We start from the raw sequence: 17,657 nt of genomic DNA, 5'->3' as shown, positions 1-17,657 counted from the left end.
TCGTCTTCAACTCAACCGCAACTCTAGCCAGTCTTCATCAAGCCAGATTTCAGGGTGAGCTATTGCTTCTAGCTTGGACTGGATCTTCCTCTTCATGTCTTGATGCCTTGAGATTCCGGCATGGACTAGCTTTTTACTTATTTTAGATTCTTAGATACTCTTAGATTAGTAATTTGAGGATAGATGTTCTTGTGGTGATGACTTCCAGGTTTTGGGAATAAATAGTATTGAGTTTTTATAAGTTACTTAATCGATTTTCATTAATGAGTTTAAGTCTTCCGCATCGTATTTTGTTCATTATGGTTAAAATGTTGGGATTTAGATTGGTTGGTTCGCTCACATAGTAGGATAAGTGTGGGTGCCAGTCGCGGCCGTTTTGGGTCGTGACATCAACAGACGCTCCGTTGATACCACTAGCCTCCTTGCTTTCGGAGGGTTCCACTTTTACTTTTATCTTGTTAGTATGTCGTGGGTCTTGTCCCGATAATCCTTCTGTAATAGTAGAAGCTTCATAGATAGTTTACAGGGCGAGGAGTCTATCATTATTTCCTTTATTGTTGTAATGTTTTGCATCTATGAGGCATTTAACTATTACTTGTTAAATTACTTTCAGATGATTATTGGAGTTGAGTTTAAATTAAATCTTTTAAAGTTATTTTTGCATCATGAGTTTAAATATATTGTTGAGTAAGTCTTCCGCTGAGTAATTATTCAGGTCAAGGGTTCGCTTGGAAATCAACAATGGTTTTCGAGTATAAGTTACATCCAGGGTGTAGGCTCGGGGCGTGACAAAAAAAAGATCTTCTTTTGCATAAATATATTTGGAAAATAGTATCATCCATCAAACTACTTCTACCTATACTCACCTCAATCTAATAAAATTGTTGAAAGAGAAAACCAAACTTTGAAGGAAATGTTGAATGTCTTACTTATAAGTTCATGTTTATCAAAAAACCTTGTGGGCGGAAGCTATCATTACAACGAAAGGGAACGACAAAAAGTTTTATATGTTGAGAAAGGGAGCAACAAAAGTTTTGTTTGATCAGAAAGGGAGCAACAATAGATTTGTCTATTCAGGATAGGAAATTGTTTGTCGTCCCTTAAAGTGTATACACACAATTAGGGGTGTTCAAAACCGAACCGTGAACCGAACCAAACTGCAAATAGTCAAACCGAAAAAAAACCCGACTAGTGGTTTGGTTTGACTTGGTTTGGTGTTGGGGAAAAAACCCGACTATATTTGAGTTTGTTTGGTTTCAACTAAAAAAATCAACCCGAGACCAAACCAAACTGACATTATATATATAATTTTGAAATTTTCTTATACATAAAAATACTTATTTTGATATAATTTTTAAATATCTCTTATACTTTTTCATAGTTTTTATCTTTTAATATATTTATTTCATGTTTGGAAGTTAGAATTCTTAATGATCTAATAAAGATTATAGTTCATAGATGTTGATAACTATAATAAAGTTTAAATAAAAATTAAATTAATACTAATGCAAAAAGAAAATCAATTCAACACTAAGAATGACAATAATATTGAATATTTATTTTTTAATTTTACATAGATTTAGACAATTAAAATACATGATCTAATTTTAATTTCTTTAATATTTAGCCATGTAACTAATATTTACTAAATTTATTTTAGCATGATTAGTACTTTACATAATGATCAATTTCATTATGACTTATTAATTTGTAATATTTTTTTAATGCGATTTTATTATTATTTTTTGTTGGATATTTTAGTGCATTAATCATATCATACTTTTTTTGTTATTTTCTTGAGAAATAACTTGGATCGTTGAATTTTGGTAGGACTAAAAAAATATTTGAAGTACAATTAAATTATATGTCTGTATAAAAACTTTATCTTAAAAACTGAAAAACCCGAAGTTGAAAAACTCGAGTTTTATTGGTTTGGTTTGGTTTATAAATCTAAAAATCCGACACAAATGGTTTGATTTGATATTTGAAAAACGCGAACCAACTCGGTCATGTACACCCCTACATACAATAACTCTTGGAGGGATAGTGATCTAACAATTCTCAAGACACGGTTTATTTCATAAGAGAAATGAAAAAGAAGAAAATCCAACTTAAGTATTTCAAGCCGTGGGAGAAATTGTTAGAAAAGATAGTAGGATATATAATTGAAAAAGAAGATGGCTTTGAAGTGTGTAATTACTTTTTAGGATAAATACAAATAATTCTCTTCGAGGATACAACAGAATCCTTTGCATATATATGCAGATTTTCTTAGGCTACTTCAAGAAAGTCTTTCTATTTATAGAACTTAAGAGAAGACTCTTATGTCATGTTCTTTAATGAACATATGACTTTTCAGAAGAGTCATGTTATTTCATGAATGAACAAATAACTATTCATAAAGGTAATGTTTTTTCATGAACAAATGACTTTTTTGTAACAGTCATGTTCTTTCACGAACAAATGTGTTTATTCAATTAAAGACTTCTATATTACAAAATACGGAAAACGGTCTAAAATACCCTTAAAGTATTGAAAATGGTACAAAATTACCCCCCATCCACCTATTGGCTCCAAAATGCCCTTCTCATCTACCTATTGGCTCCAAAATACCCTTGTCATCCACCTTTAGGTTCAAAACTGACCACTTATTTAATTTTTTTAAAATTATACTCTTTAAATATTTTTTAAAATACTTGGTGTTCAACTATTGGTTATAATTTAATTTATTAATATTATTTATAAACCATCCGACTACTCACGCATTACTAATCAAACTGCACCCAATTAATAATCCAATTATAATATCAAAATTGCCATAAACACAACTAAGACACGATGTAATTATAGATTCCTGAAAATGACATCCAAAATTGTTCGATTCTGAACCGAAGCCCCAATTAAATTTAGGTTGAGCCGCTTATTTAGGAGGACACTTTTAATAGGATTCTCTTTCAAGATTGAACTAGAGATTTATGATTAAAGGTAAAGAAATAATACATCCTGAATTAATTCATACACTTTTTTAAAATATAATTTTATAAATATTTATAATTTGTTTTAAAACGTTTAATATATTGTTTTGAAAAAAATTTATCTATGAAGTAACATCACATAATTGACACGTAACAATAATTAAGATGAACAAAGTCAGACTTTTAAGTTTATCGGTAATTTTTATTTAGAAACTTGAATGTATGATAATTTACTTCTATAGATATTTTCAACTCAAATTTTGAAGAACACTCAATTGACAGTAGATTTTCTGCTGTTGCATTAACAATGTGACAGATTTATTAATTTGGAGGGGTTTAATTAATAATGGGTGGGTAGTGAATTGATTTATAAATTATACTAATAAGTTAAATTATAACAAATAGTTTAGCGTCACGTATTTAAAAAAATATTTAAATGATTTAAATTTAAAACCGTTAAATAAGTGGTCAATTTTGAACCAAAAGGTGGATGACAAGGGTATTTTGGAGCCAATAGGTGGGTGGGAAGGGTATTTTGGAGCCAATAGGTGGATGGAGGGTAATTTTATACCATTTCCAATACTTTGAATGTATTTTAGGTCTTTTTCCGTACAAAATATTTAACAACGTCAACTTTCACTTAAACATTTCTAACTTGATTTTGTTTAATTTTAAACATTTCATATCACATGACTCACAAATATAAAGCTAAGTGAATGATTGATGGGTCCCAGGCCCATATTATAAAGTCAGTGAAATAATGTCTTCACACCACTAATAAAAGCTCTGATTCGTTTAGCTAAAAGAAAAATGGTTCCACTTTTTAGAGTGTAGAAAATACTAAAAAGATTAACTTTATTATTATGAAAGAAAAAGGTTAATGTAATCGTTTGATATTTGTGGTCATATTTGAGCCATATAATTGTTGTCATATAGCAGCTCTCTTTAAAATAAATCAATTTGCACGCCAAGATCTTTTAATTGAAGGACAGGTACCAAAAATCTGTTCATTCCTCAATAAAGGAATAATACATTGGAGAATATTTAATTTGAAATCCTCATTAATTAGACATTGTAAATGTAGAAAAAATATAGTAAAGATAGGAAAGACAAAGGTGTAGTATTAGGATTGCTCCATTCTTAATCAAATGTCTCAAATTCGAATTTCTGATTTAGATAAAAGAATTGTTGGGAACACTATTTTCAAGGGGGTCTGTAGAGCTTTAATATGAGTTTTGAACACCAAATAAGAAACAAAAAAAAAAAAATTTATTACTACATCAAGGACCTTTAATAATCTCAATCTTATTCTTGAAAAAGGATCAATTTATCCCTTTGTTCAAAGATGAAATCTCTTGAACGTATCAGATAAGCCAAGTCTAAATATATTTAAAGAATGTCACTCCAAAGGCAATTCACCCACCCCACCCTCTTGCACTTCAATAGGGACCCGACCTTGAACCTGACCCTATGACTATGACCAGAGACCAAACTCCTAACTAGCTTCAATTTTTCAAAGGATACAGAATACAGACAAACAGTGAAAAATAGTTTAAAACAAGTAGAAGCTTTGCTTCCTCCATTGGTTTTACTATTGAAAAAAACACACAAGAACTATATAAATCTTCTTCATATTAATGGCCAAAATATCATATAAATTATACTGAATGATCCATCCAACCATCTTTTACATAATTTAAAGGTGTCATCCCTTATGCATCAATTTATCACTACAGCTATGACAATCATACAAACCACTAACAAGATATATTATACACCATTCCCTGCCGTCTGCCTAGCTCAAATATGCAATTATTAAAAAAGTACAATCCATAATATGCGTCTAACTGAGATTGGAACCTTGCAGACCCCAAATCATGGCTGATGCAGCAGAATTCTCTGCATCTTTTACACGCGTCTTCTCATCTCCCATCACAAAAACCACGCCTTTAGCTACTGCAACTTGCACTGAACAAATAAACCTCCTATCATGAGAAGGGCCTACCTGTTTCTCAATTCTGCAAACATCGTAAAGCAAACAATGAGGAAACTCAATCACAGTTCAAACATGTTTACCAAGCCACCAGTTAAGTGGTGTCTGTAGCTTAATAGCCAAAAACTTGATGGATAATAGCCTATCCGTCTCCCTACTAAACTTAAACACAAGAGTTGGTTCATTAGCTAGAATTCAAACTCGTGACATGTGCCTATTACACATCCCCAGCTGTACTACCTTCACTGTTAAACAAAACTCCTAGAGGCTCGTTAACGTACATCTAACATCCATTTATATCATACTTCATCCTTCATACTCTTGTATCCAGATTACTACCAACCTATTCTACACAATCATATCACGAAGACTACTTTTACTATAACTATCAAAGTAGTTATTTCAAATTAAGAAGTTACCATGCTTTCTAGAATGGAATACGACGAAAATGTTGCAACATAAACTGGTAGGAGGGCGAACAGTTTTGCACCTAATGATTCAGTTTGCAATGTATAAAGTAACGACTTCATCTCAGTCGGAGAAAAAAAATTTAACCTGTAAGATGGAGCGGGCCATTTCTTTCTTCCACATAGTTCATTCAGCTTCTGCTTTGCTCCTCCAAACTCAGTGTTTGGTTCGACTTCAAGATCCAGCTTACTAGTATGATTACAGGCCAACTTTGTGAGTGCAGACTTTGCAGCGTGAAGTTTAGCATTTTCCTTGTTCTCAGAAGTAGCGGAGACAACAAATTGACCATCAACATAAACACTAGCTATGTCTTTCTCTTCTTTTCTCCAATGCTTTATATCAACATGTTTCCCGTCCTTCTGGCAAAGCTCATACAGCATAGTTACAGGCTGTGGTTGTTGTGCAAGCAAGTCCAGTGTGATAATCGGCTCGAGGAGTCGATTAATTTTCTAACACAACATGAAACTAAACTAATCAGAACAACGGGATATCACTTCTCATCTGCAAGACAAGATTCCCGAATTTCTAGGTCGAAAAAAACAAAATTCGATTGGTTTTTTGTAATAATGAAAAGCTGAAAAGACGGAAAAAACATTCCTTTCATGTGAACTTACCGTTTTCTTTTTCGATGCATAACAAGTTCAAATTCCAATTAGTAAATTTGAAACACACATCTCTCTCTCACACACATAACTTAATAAACCTTTCTTAGTTAGGTGACATGAACATATTTCATTGTCAACACATCTAAAATGACATTCTACAAAAGGAAACCTAAATATACATATATATATATAATTCAGCAAATTACTGCAACAATAATTCGAAAATATAATCCAGACAAAGGAGACACAACTAAACCTTCCAGAGAAGCTTCAGATCAAAGTGCATATCCACATATACAGCTGCCACCACTGACTCCACAATATCAGCCAGTACCTTCGGCGCCTTCATTACTCCTCCGTGTACCTCCGCTTCCTCCTCCTGTTCTACTGCTAGCACGAATTCCTTCACCTAATATCCAAATCCAAATTTTAACTCTCTCAATTTCATTATTCCCAAAACAATCAGTTCAACCCAAACTAATAATTTCACACAAAAATACTTGCTACAATCAAATCCTAACCATAAAAAAAATAAAAAGAACTATCTCAACATATCAATTCTAAATTTAATATTCATAGATATATAATGTACCTTTTCATCGAGGGTAGTAGTGTTGTGGCGAACAAATTTATAAAGAGAGTGCTTCACGGCGACTCTCGCAAGCTTTTCAGTGCTAACATTAGCAGAGCGGAGGAGAGAGAGTTGCCCAGGGTCAAGTTCAGGGTAAGTCAAATAAACAAAATTCGATATAGCTAAGCCAAGAGCAGCATCGCCGACGAACTCAAGGCGTTGATACGACGGAGAATCGGTGCAGGAAGAGTGCGTAAGAGCTTGTTCGAGAAGTTTCTTATTCTTAAATTTGTAGTCTAAAATCTCCTCAACTGCCCTTATGGACGCCGCCATATCTGTGATGATATCGTCATCGTCGGGAATTAATGCGATGCTCTTAGTGATTGGATTTGTCAGAGTGACGCAAGATTCCGGTGACTCCATCATAATCCGGTGGGTCAGCGGTACTCTGTTTTGATGATGATTGTGCAGAAAAAGTGATTTGTCAGTACTTTGAATGAACTGCATTGTAAAAAGGAGAGGGTTTTTAGGATTTTAGGGGGAAAGACCAATATTTGATTGAATTGTAATTTTGGGTACTTTTTTCGTCTCAATTTATAGGACACAGTTAAAATCTGATAACTAAAATTTGGAAAAAAAATCTTTGACCATATTTATTGTTTTTTCATTTTTGTCTAAATTCATATAAAGTAAATTTGTAAAGTTATGTACATTCATTAGAAAATAGTTAAAGACATAAGTTAAATTTTTTTTTTTTATGAATCATTATTAAAGTTGTTTTAAATTTTTAAAAAGATACCTTAACTTTGTGGGTGTCATATTACCCTATGAAACTGTTTAAATTCATAATAAATATACCCTTTTGACTAATTTTAACACCACTTGTGTTGTCACGAAATTTGGGCGCATGAAGGATTATTTATACTGCTTCAGACCAACGTAAAATTGCCATGTGGCACAGACTTATTTTTAAAAAAAATACAAAAATCCATGTATTAATTTTTTTAAAAGTTTTATTAGGAATAGTTTTTAATTTTCAATTTTTTTTCCTCATATTCCCTACCATCATTAGCTTACTCATGTTTCTTGGGCATCTATGTCTTCCTTCATTTTTTTTCTAAACTAATATTATTGTGTTCATTCTTATTCTTTTTTATTTTGAAAAAAACAAATTAGTAGTGATTTTATTCCTCCTACAAATCAAGTTTGAAATTAAGGAATAGTGAAACAATGAAAAACTCGATTTGGGAGTAAGAAGTTGGAGAAGGAGGTGATCTAAATGTCAGATTTTGACTTGGTAATATTTTGAATATTTAAATTTTTATTATTTGACGATATTGATTTTCATAAATAAATTAATAGGTGATAGTTTGACAAATAATTAATAACGCTGTCGAAAAATTTCGTCCCACAACAGTGGGTATGGCGATTGTTCTTCTGGAAGAAGGAATGACAAAAGCTACAAAAGTGAGGCAAAGAAGAAGAAAGAGAACCAGAAAAAAAAAAGAAGAAAAAAAGGAAAAAGAAAAAGAAAAGCAAAGAAATTAAATAAAAATAATTAAAAATTACTTTTAACACGTGTTAAGTGATTATTAGTGTGTGACTTACAAATATTTTTGTACAAGTGGTATTGGCTGAAAAATGGGGTATACATACTTTTGTGAAATTGTTCAATGGGGTAATAGGAGACCCACAAAGTTAAGATGTTTTTTTAAAAATTCGAGACAACTTCGATGGTGATTTTATATTTTTTTCTCTTCTTTTATTAATGGAAAAGAACCAAAGAACTATATAAAATGTCTAAATATTACATTTATTTATCTATTTTATTAAAAAGTATTTGGCTACTTATAACTTTGAAAATAACAATTTTATTTTTATTTTCTTTTTAAAAATTATTTATTATGTTGATGAAATAAAAGTTTTATTTTATTAAATTTTAGCAAAATAGTTTGATGGATCCTTATATTTATATGAGTTTGTATCTTGAACCCTCTTACTTAATATTTTGTCAAGTGAATTCTTAAATTCAAATAAATAAGACTTTCAGACCCCTCCAATTATGTGTGTAACTCACTATCTCTAACAAAATGACATGTCATATCCACATCATATAAATTAACGTCATGTCATAATGTCACATCAGATAATATCAACCAAATTGTTAACTAATAAATTTTCTATTTAAAAAATAAAATAAGTATATTTCTCAACTTTCCTTCACCTTCACAACCACCAATAGAAATCTCATCACCGTCTTCATTCCTCTAATTCCTTTCGTTCTTCAAAAAATGACAATGAAGTTTTCTTGATTGGTAGCATTTAACTAATTAACTTGAATTAACAACTCTTTCTTAACATTGGATCTTATGCAGGTTTTTGAGGCTTAAAGAAGAGGAACATACAAAATCAAACCCATAGCTCAACATAAAAAAAATCTACTTGCTCTCCTCTCCACTTCTCTTCATCGTCCATTCTCTAACCACTATGGAAATCTATCACAGACCAGAGCAAAATCGTCTTTGACTATCTTTTTGTTCAACATCTGAGCTTTCATTGACATCGCTAAAACTCACTTTAACGGAGGTTCAGTAGACAAAATAGGCGAAGATGTAGACGAAAATGACGTCGCAAGGGACACCAAAATCCGTATCATTCCAAAAGAAAAGGGAGAATTGAACCTCTGTTTTTGCAGTAACTCAAGAAGTGTATAACTTGACAGTAAATGTAAGATTAAATACTTTAAAACATAATATCAGGATCTTGAACACGATAATCTTACATAGAAATCGTTAAGAGTATATACCTGATGACAAAGACATCATCACAATGAAAAGTGGAAGCGTTAGTTGTAAATTAGTTTTTACCTCATTGCCCTTACTTTATGTTATCACAACCGTCAGCGATGGAATTATTGTAAAGAATATGTGATAACCCTAATGGGTGGAGGGAGGACCAATTTATAGAGGTTATGATTTAATCTGGTACGTCCATCAAGTAACCAGTGTACAAACGAGATCTATTCCTTATTAAATATTATTTATGGTATTACTTGGGTTACAAGTAAACATGGGCTATAACTAAGAAATAATTAATAATAATAATAATTCTTACAGTAAAATCATAAATGGATATTGGAGATCCTTAATCTATAGAAGAAAAAGATGGGTATCCATAGAACAAGAACAAAGAAAGTACATGAAAGAAAAGAACGACCAAATTGGTGATACTATTCTTATTATGTTTAACCTATGCATATATAAGCCAAAAAAATAAATAAATGGGGTAATAAAAATCTAATAAGATAATTGATATCAACAAATTAATAATCTAAAATCAATACAACTTAAGTATCCACTTTTGCCATGGATTCGGCTATCAATCTAAATCTACTCCTCTATAGCCGAACTTCTTAATCGTTCTCTTCCATGGCTATCAATCGCAACATTAGTTTCAACTTTCGTCACGGATCCAAGACGGACTAGGGCTTAAGATTGTGACAAAGGCTAGAGTTTTGGGGACGATGACGGAAGGGGGAGGGGGGTTAGGGACGATGACTATGATGAAAGGAGGGGTTTGGAACGATAACGATGACAGAAGGAGGGGTTGGGGACGATGACGAAAAGAAAGGTTGGGAACGATAACGATAACAGAAAGAGGGGTTGTGGACGATGACGATGACGAAAGGAGGGGTTGGAGACGATGGTGAAAGGAGGAGTTGGGGATGGTAACGATGACAGAAGGAGGGTTGGGGACGATGACGATGACAGAAGGGTTGGGTACGATGATGATGGCGGAAGGAGGGGAGAGAAGTTCAATTTTTCTCCTTTTTTATCTTTATTATTTAGTTAGTTTTCTAAAGCAAATTTATTGTTTCATTCTCTTTTAGAGTGTGGATATCATGCTCTATACTGAGTCGCAAAAAAATGTCACATAAGTTCTGTCAAATGTTAGAGGGGTAAGGTTTTGATTTGTTGCATATAGGAGAGTGGATTGAAGAAAAAAAGAGAGTGTATGGCGGGTGGTTTCGTAGAAAAATGAAAGAATAAGTGTGGTGCGTGATTTTATTGAAGAAGAAGACAAGAAAGTTCAGGGTTAGAGATGAAAAAAGTGTTGGAGAAGAGAAATTGGAGGGTGCATGGGTGAGTGGGGTGGGGTGGGAGAGGGTGCTTGGAAGCATGTATCCACATTTTTTCAACTCAACAATATTTATGTCACATAGATTTGTCAATGGTCAAAGTGATATCAAATATTGTGTTTTAATAAGTTTCAGGGTCCGATTGATAATGTATAGAGTAAAAGGATTTAAAATACAAACTAATACAATTATAAATATCTATTAGATCATTTCTCCAATTTTAGATAAACCATGTTATAATTCAAATTTAATCTTGAATCTTTTATAGAGGGATACAACAAACGAGTCTCCTTTGATTGCTTGTATATTTAAAATTTCTGAGACTTAAAATACTAAGGTAATTATGAATTATAGTATTATAGTATATAATAATCCAATCTCAATTGGTCTTTATATATGTATACTTAGGTAATTATGCATCATAACATGATTTGAAAACATGCTTAACTAAATTTTGAGATTTGTAGAAACAAAACAAAATATAACAGAGCTTAAGTGGGATAGTTCTATGAGGGACAGTTTGAAAATAGTAATTAGTGTATATGGGGCAGGAAGGGGCGAATTAACGTCTTTCTGGATTTATGCGGGTTTGGTCTGCTATCGCTCCGCCCTGCCTTATTTTTATCTCAAAATGGGTGGTATTTTTTTTTTTACTTTTTTCTATAATATAGGGGTATCTTTGTGTCACGACCCAAAACGAGTCGTGAGTGACACCCACACTTAACTTACTAGGTGAGCGAACCAACAGATCTAAACCCCAACATTTACCAATAGTTCAACTATGAATAACAAAAATAATGCGGAAGATCCAAAACTTATTAATGTAACTAATTAAATAAGCTTCTAAAGTTTATCACTTCCTATCCCCAAAATCTGGAAGTCATCACATCAAGAACATCTATCCTCAAATTACCAAGTTTAAGAGTATTTAAGAAACCAAAACAAGTAAAAAGATGGTCCATGTCCGAAATTCAAAGACATCAAGACGTGAATGAGAGAATCCAGCACGAGCTAGAAATAATAGCTCACCCTGAACTCTGATGTGCTGGAGACTGACTAGAGCTGAGGGCGAGTCGAAGTCGATGGTACACTTGCTGCACTCCACAAAAGAACAAAGAAGAAAATACAAGTAGGGGTCAATACAAGGAACACGTACTGAGTAGGTATCATCGGCCAACTCAAAATAGAAACCAATATACATTGAATAATTATATAAAATCAACTACAATACTTAACAGGTCGCAAACAACAAACACATGAACCATTGACAACAACACCATAATAGGTACACCATCAATCACAACATCAAGCACACCTATGAGGACTCATGCCTTCACACCATACTCATTTAGAAANCATTTGGAAATAGGTTCTTTGAGATTAAGTATATTAAGTTAATTCAAGATTTCTTGCCTTTAATGTTATCGTGTCGGAACGTGACACTCGGATCCCATAATACCGTGTCGGAACGTGACACTCGGATCCAATAATACCGTGTCGGAACGTGACACTCCGATCCAATTATCTCATTATTTTATTTCATGAAGCCTTCTTTATTCAAGGCGTCATTTTAATAGAGAGGGTGGATGAAGAAATAAGTTTTTCTTTAGATAAAAAATAATATTTCAAAATAAAATATAGTGTATTTATTCGCTTGGAAGCATGTATATATATCCACATTTTTTCAACTCAACAATATTTATGTCACATAGATTTGTCAATGGTCAAAGTGATATCAAATATTGTGTTTTAATAAGTTTCAGGGTCCGATTGATAATGTATAGAGTAAAAGGATTTAAAATACAAACTAATACAATTATAAATATCTATTAGATCATTTGTCCAATTTTAGATAAACCATGTTATAATTCAAATTTAATCTTGAATCTTTTATAGAGGGATACAACAAACGAGTCTCCTTTGATTGCTTGTATATTTAAAATTTCTAAGACTTAAAATACTAAGGTAATTATGAATTATAGTATTATAGTATATAATAATCCAATCTCAATTGGTCTTTATATATGTATACTTAGGTAATTATGCATCATAACATGATTTGAAAACATGCTTAACTAAATTTTGAGATTTGTAGAAACAAAACAAAATATAACAGAGCTTAAGTGGGATAGTTCTATGAGGGACAGTTTGAAAATAGTAATTAGTGTATATGGGGCAGGAAGGGGCGAATTAACGTCTTTCTGGATTTATGCGGGTTTGGTCTGCTATCGCCCCGCCCTGCCTTATTTTTATCCCAAAATGGGTGGTACTTTTTTTTTACTTTTTTCTATAATATAGGGGTATCTTTGTGTCACGACCCAAAACGAGTCGTGAGTGACACCCACACTTAACTTACTAGGTGAGCGAACCAACAAATCTAAACCCCAACATTTACCAATAGTTCAACTAGAATAACAAAAATAATGCGGAAGATCCAAAACTTATTAATGTAACTAATTAAATAAGCTTCTAAAGTTTATCACTTCCTATCCCCAAAATCTGGAAGTCATCACATCAAGAACATCTATTATCAAATTACCAAGTTTAAGAGTATTTAAGTAACCAAAATAAGTAAAAGGATGGTCCATGTCCGAAATTCAAAGACATCAAGACGTGAATGAGAGAATCCAGCACGAGCTAGAAATAATAGCTCACCCTGAACTCTGATGTGCTGGAGACTGGCTAGAGCTGAGGGCGAGTCGAAGTCGATGGTACACTTGCTGCACTCCACAAAATAACAAAGAAGAAAATACAAGTAGGGGTCAGTACAAGGAACACGTACTGAGTAGGTATCATCGGCCAACTCAAAATAGAAACCAATATACATTGAATAATTATATAAAATCAACTACAATACTTAACAGGTCGCAAACAACAAACACATGAACCATTGACAACAACACCATAATAGGTACACCATCAATCACAACATCAAGCACACCTATGAGGACTCATGCCTTCACACCATACTCATTTGGAAATAGGTTCTTTGAGATTAAGTATATTAAGTTACTTCAAGATTTCTTGCCTTTAATGTTATCGTGTCGGAACGTGACACTCGGATCCCATAATACCGTGTCGGAACGTGACACTCGGATCCAATAATACCGTGTCGGAACGTGACACTCCGATCCAATTTTCTCATTATTTTATTTCATGAAGCCTTCTTTATTCAAGGCGTCATTTTAATAGAGAGGGTTCAAGATTAGAAATTCAACAGTCTCATAATTTTAGGTCAAACCACAACCACACAATCAAGTACATAGGAGACTTTACAATATCACTCAATACATATCAATGGCTATTTAGAGTTTATCTATCAAATAGAAATAAACCATAACCTACCTCCACCGAAGAACCGAATTCAAGCAAGCTCCAATACTTTTCCTTTCCTCAATGCTTTCGAACCTTTCCAATCTATCAATTATATATCCCCTTTGTAAATTAATGAGTATATAAACACCCATGCTACTATATGTCTAGTCTAGACCCAAAGATGAATCTTATTACTCCATTTAACATAACTTTAATGTAATTCATATGATATACTACACTTAAAATTTAATTACCTACGTCAATATATTAAGTCTTGATATATAATACGATAACTAAAAATTTCTTAGACGCAACTCTATTCAACCTATATAATATAAATATATAATTGTAATGACTAAACTCACTGCAAACATTAATTGGTCATTAAGACGTCATACCATGCTTCCCAACTTAACCCACGTGAGTGTCTACCAAGTTTTAAAAATCAATTCTTTAATTAAATTACAATAACAAAAAGAAAATAGCCAAACCTATATTATCTACTCACATAACAATATGTGTAACCTCCATTCTTATCAAATAAACAAATACTAACAATTTCCTACACCTTATTTTATTTTATAATCATTAAGTTTCAACTCTTGGCCAATAACTATGTCGTAAATGTCCATTACCACTTGTCAACAAATAATTAAGTGAAATCATATTCGTCCTCCAAGTCTGTAACAAATGGTACTTATATTCTTCTGAAACGGTCTTATAACAATAATAAAATAAACATGTACAAAAGTTGGGGTATTTGGATGAGAACTTTTACCTATAAGACTTGCAGCCACCCCTTTCGACTTTTCTTCTGCCTCGACCTTTCGTATCTTCCCCTTTATTTTTCTCAAACTGATTATCATTACCCTAGTTATTATATGACTAATTATAAAAGTAATAAAAATGACCCACTATTAAATTTAAAGTTATTTTCTTTAACCACCAACTAAATAAATTATAACAATTATCGCGTTAATTTCATAATTATAATTAAGAATAGTCCAAAATATCCTTTAAGAACCTATCGAAAAGTATTTTCTGACATAAAAAAAATTCTAGTGCTCAAAACGACCGAAAATGGTCGTTACAATAGATACCAATTTACCCATCGTTCGTCCTTGAACGATCAAAAGAAGGGCAGGGCGAGAAAGAGTACCTGAATCGGTAAAAAGATGTGGATATCTTTCATGCATATCAGCCTCACTCTCCCAAATGGACTCTTCAACTGGCCGATTCTTCCATTGAACCTTGATAGAAGCAATCTCTTTTGATCTCAATTTGCCGACCTCCCTATCTAGAATAGCAACAGGCTCTTCATCATAAGACAGATTCTCATCAAGAAGAACTGAATCCCAACGAATAATGTAGTTTCCATCACCATGGTATTTTTTCAGCATAGACACATTAAATACCGAGTGCACTCCTGACAGTCCTGGAGGCAAGGCTAATTCATAGGCCACCTCCCCCACGCGCTTAGGTACTTCAAATGATCCAATATACCTCGGACTTAGCTTACATCTCTTACCAAACCGCATCACACCCTTCATGGGTGAAACCTTCAGCAAGACTTGTTCACCCTCCATAAAATTCAAGTCCCTAACATTTTGATCTGCATATTCCTTCTGCCTACTCTGAGCTGCTAAAAGTTTTTCTTGAATAACTTTCACTTTCTCTAATGATTCCCTCAGAACATCAGTACCCCAAGGTCTAACCTCAAATGCATCAAACCAACCAATGGGAGACCTACATCTCCTCCCATACAGTGCCTCAAATGGGGCCATATCAATACTTGAGTGATAGCTATTGTTGTACGAAAACTCTGCTAAGGGTAAGAATTTATCCCAATGACCACCAAAATCTATCACACACGCACGAAGCATATTCTCCAACACTTGAATTGTTCGCTCAGACTGCTCATCGGTCTGAGGGTGGAATGCAGTACTAAGATCTAACTAGTACCTAATTCAACATGTAGGGTCCTCCAAAACTTAGAAGTAAATTGCGTACCTCTATCTGATATGATGGAAAGTGGAACTCCATGCAATCGAACAATCTCCGAGATATAGAGCTTGGCTAACTTCTCCGCATTGTAAGTCATCTTGACCGAAATGAAGTGAGCAGACTTAGTTAACCTGTCAACAATTACCCAAATAGAATCAAACTTACCCAATGTCTTTGGAAGACCAACTACGAAATCCATTGCAATTCTTTCCCACTTCCATTCAGGAATGGGCATTCTCTGAAGTGTCCCTCCAGGCCTCTGGTGTTCATACTTTACCTGCTGACAATTCGGGCATTGGGCAACAAAATCAACAATGTCACGCTTCATTCTACTCCACCAATAATGTTGCCTTAGATCACGATACATCTTGGTTGCACCAGGATGTATAGAATACCTCGAACTATGAGCCTCTGTAAGAATAGTGTGAGTCAAATCATCAACACGAGGCACACATACCCTTCCCTTAATCCTCAAGACGCCTTTTTCATCAATTACTGCCTCTTTACCCTCTCCTCACAATATGATATCTCCAATTCGGCTCAGCTTCTCATCTGCAAACTGATTTCCCTTAATCTGGTCAAGAAAAGAAGATCTTGCCTCCACACAGGCCAAAAATCCTCCTTTCTCTAGTACTTCCAGCCTCATAAAGTCATTAGCCAGAGTCTGAACCTCTCTAGCCAATGGGCGTCTAGAAACCTGTAAGTGGGCTAAACTACCCATGCTCCCTGCTTTTCTACTTAAAGCATCTGCCACAACATTAGCTTTTCCTGGGTGATACAAAATAGTAATATCATAGTCTCTCAATAATTCCATCCACCTCCTCTGCCTCAAATTCAAATCTTTCTGAGTAAAGACATAGTTTAAACTACGATGATCTGTATAAACTTCACACTTGACCTCATATAGATAATGTCTCCATTGCTTTAATGCAAATACAATTGCAGCCAACTCCAAATCATGGGTCGGATAGTTACGTTCATGCATTTTCAATTGCCACGAAGCATAAGCAATTACATTCCTCTCCTGCATTAGCACTGCACCCAAACCAGAATAAGATGCATCACAATAAACAATAAAATTCTTACCTTCCACTGGCAAGGTAAGAATTGGTGCAGTAGTCAACAAGGTCTTGAGTTTCTGGAAGTTTTCTTCACATTCATCCGACCATACAAATGGAACATTCTGCTAAGTCAAATTTGTCAGCTGCGAAGCAATAGAAGAAAATCCCTTGACGAATCGACGGTAGTAGCTAGCTAAACCAACAAAGCTCCTTACCTCTGAAACATTAGTAAGTCTTACCCAACTCTTCACTACTTCAATCTTAGAAGAATCCACCATCACTCCATCCTTAGAAACCACGTGCCCCAAGAAGAACACTGAATCGAGTCAAAACTCACACTTGGAGAATTTGGCATAAAGCCTTTTCTCCCTTAACAACTCCAATACAATTCTCAAATGCTCCTCATGTTCTTTCCTGCTCTTTGAGTATATCAGTATATCATCAATAAATACAATAACAAAGAGGTCCAGATATGGCTTAAAAATCACATTCATCAGGCCCATAAAAGCAACAGGGGCATTCGTAAG

The 17,657-nt window shown here is 33.6% G+C and overlaps 1 protein-coding gene across 1 annotated transcript; it reads right to left on the bottom strand.

Moving 5' to 3' along the window:
• Positions 1 to 4,590: 4,590 nt before the first annotated feature.
• LOC107005170 (ribonuclease 3-like protein 2) lies at positions 4,591 to 7,180 on the bottom strand. The gene is made up of 4 exons (XM_015203692.2): positions 6,634 to 7,180; positions 6,298 to 6,450; positions 5,524 to 5,885; positions 4,591 to 4,993 (listed from the first exon to the last, which is right to left on the bottom strand). The coding sequence occupies exons 1-4, from the start codon at positions 7,117 to 7,119 to the stop codon at positions 4,819 to 4,821; spliced, it is 1,176 nt and encodes a 391-aa protein (XP_015059178.1). The 5' UTR covers positions 7,120 to 7,180; the 3' UTR covers positions 4,591 to 4,818.
• Between the last annotated feature and the right edge of the window lie 10,477 nt (positions 7,181 to 17,657).

This window comes from Solanum pennellii, chromosome 12 (genome assembly GCF_001406875.1).
Source record: "Solanum pennellii chromosome 12, SPENNV200".
NCBI classification, from domain to species: domain Eukaryota; kingdom Viridiplantae; phylum Streptophyta; class Magnoliopsida; order Solanales; family Solanaceae; genus Solanum; species Solanum pennellii.
This window is presented reverse-complemented; position numbering and strand designations above follow the sequence as displayed.

Bases quoted from the DNA above. Each gene is read 5' to 3' on its own strand.
- LOC107005170 (XM_015203692.2), bottom strand. From the start codon at position 7,119: ATGCAGTTCATTCAAAGTACTGACAAATCACTTTTTCTGCACAATCAT. The intron at 6,451-6,633 runs GTACATTATATA...TTTGGATATTAG, and splicing joins CTACTACCCTCGATGAAAAG to GTGAAGGAATTCGTGCTAGC. The intron at 5,886-6,297 runs GTTTAGTTGTGT...ATGTTGTGTTAG, and splicing joins ATCTGAAGCTTCTCTGGAAG to AAAATTAATCGACTCCTCGA.